The sequence below is a fragment of the Pterocles gutturalis genome, unplaced genomic scaffold (assembly GCF_000699245.1).
Source record: "Pterocles gutturalis isolate BGI_N339 unplaced genomic scaffold, ASM69924v1 scaffold21753, whole genome shotgun sequence".
In the NCBI taxonomy this organism is placed as follows: Eukaryota; Metazoa; Chordata; class Aves; order Pterocliformes; family Pteroclidae; genus Pterocles; species Pterocles gutturalis.
This window is the reverse complement of record NW_010123592.1, coordinates 2,624-4,546: the sequence shown is the minus strand read 5'-3', so window position 1 is coordinate 4,546 and position 1,923 is coordinate 2,624. Positions and strand designations below refer to the sequence as shown.

Below are 1,923 nucleotides of genomic sequence, written 5' to 3'. Positions count from 1 at the left end.
GGTGGGGTGGGATGGTGGCGGGGAAGGATGGGATGGGATGGTGATGGGGAGGGATGGGATGGGATGGTGGCGGGGAAGGATGGGATGGGATGGTGATGGGGAGGGATGGGATGGGATGGGATGGTGGCAGGGAAGGATGGGATGGTAGTGGGGAGGTCCTGGCTGTGCTGACACCCACTTTTCCCCCTTAGATCTTCCACGGTAACAGTGACAACTACTCCCACAAGAAGAACGTGTTTGATGTGCCCTTCTATGCCCGCTTCGTCCGCATTCTGCCCGTGGCCTGGCACAACCGCATCACCCTGCGTGTGGAGCTGCTGGGCTGCGATGAGTAGGCACCCAGGGAGGAAGGACGGGGCTGCTCTTCCCCGCTGCCCGGCCCGTGCCCTGCCCCGCCCCTGCCTGCTCCTGCTCCAACCTCACACCCCCCTCCCCACGTCCCCAAACTTGGGAGGCAGCCAGGAGGGCTCCCCTGCCCCACGTTGGCGCTGGGGATGCAGCACGGCACTTTATGGGGCCCTTGGACGTGGGACGTGGAGAGAGGTCCTGTTCTTTCACCTCACTTAGCCAGGGGTGAGACCCTCTCCTGCAACCAGGGCTTGGCTGGGGGACCCCCTCCTGCAACTGAGGCTTCCCTGGGGGACCCCATCCTGCAAATGAGGCTTGGCTGCAGCCTCCTAGCTAAGCCTGGAGAACAGTTTTTCTCCCCCTTTTCTGCCGCCAGCAGAGAGGCTGCAGCCAGCAGCAGTTCCCTGCCTGCACTGCCTTGGGGCTCGGTGGTTTTGGGGGGGGCTTAGGGCAGGTGCCCCAAGCTCACAGCATCCGCCGTCCCTCCTGCTCCCTGCACAGCTGCAAGCAGGGGCTCTGAAAAACCTGCTCGGCCATTGTCCCCTGCCTGTTTTTCCTGGCCCCAGGTCTCTGCCTGCGGTGTCAGCGCTGCATAGTGCAAGGGAAGTGATGAGACGGCTCCTATCAAAGGCACCAGGTCCCCAGTGCCGGCGGCTCTCCCTGCTGGGTGCTCCTGGCAGAGGCTGCAGCTGGATTTTTGGCAGACATTGCCCATTCCCCTTTCTGGGGTGCTGGCAACACACCCTCCAACTCAGCATCACCACCATCTCCACCTTACTGCAGTTTGGGGTGCCTGGAGGTCCCTCGCTGACGGAGCCAAGCAAGTTACCACCTGGTAGTGGGGAGAGATGGTTTGTAGCCACGAGGGTGTGGAGAAAAGCTGGGAAAAGTGGTGGTGAAACCACCCAAATGCTGGGCCACTGACTCTTTTTGTAACCTGACTTTTTTCCTTTTCCATGGGGTGGAGGGGACCCTCTTGCCAATGCTCCAGCCCTCGGGATTAGCAGTAGGAGACAAGCGAGATCTGGCACCGGGAAGCAGGAGCGCAGGCAGGGTGTCGGCACGGTGCTGGCGGCGATGCTTCACCGCCTGCTGGGATGTGCAGTGGCCATGGGGCCGGGCTGGCAGCGGGTTTGCTTTGGCAAGCGCTGAGGGAGCCCAGGTGGGACAGCGGGGACAGCAGCGGCCCCGCTCTGGGGTGTCTCTGACAGTATTAAAACCAGCTGAAACTTTGGGGCTATCAGCTTGGCTGCTCTGTGACTCCCCGAGAGCCACTTCCCAAAGCCTGGCAGGTCCAGAGAGCCCCAAGAATCCCCTCTGAGCCCCCTGGTCCCTATGCTGACCCCTCACCTGCCTTCACAGACTATCCTATCTCTATTGCCTGCCCAAAAAAACAAGGTACCAGAGCTTTGTGCATCTTCCCTGCTGCCGCTGCCCTGTCGCAGCTGCTGGAGCCTGGGTTTGCAGCCGGCCGAGCGCAGCGGGATGGGACTTGGGGAGGGGAAGCCACTATCGGCACCCTGCACCCTACGTCTCCTCCTTTGGCTTTGATCTTGGACCAAATTCCCCAGCTTG

General features: G+C 61.7%; 1 protein-coding gene across 1 annotated transcript in view; it reads left to right on the top strand.

Moving 5' to 3' along the window:
- The window catches only part of MFGE8 (milk fat globule-EGF factor 8 protein), a gene marked incomplete at its 5' end in the record, with an annotated part of 6,340 nt that extends 5,988 nt beyond the window's left edge, over positions 1-352 (top strand). Inside the window, one exon of the mRNA XM_010077972.1 lies at positions 192-352. Coding sequence (XP_010076274.1) covers positions 192-335 — 144 coding nt within the window. The remainder of the gene's footprint in view (positions 1-191) is intronic.
- Between the last annotated feature and the right edge of the window lie 1,571 nt (positions 353-1,923).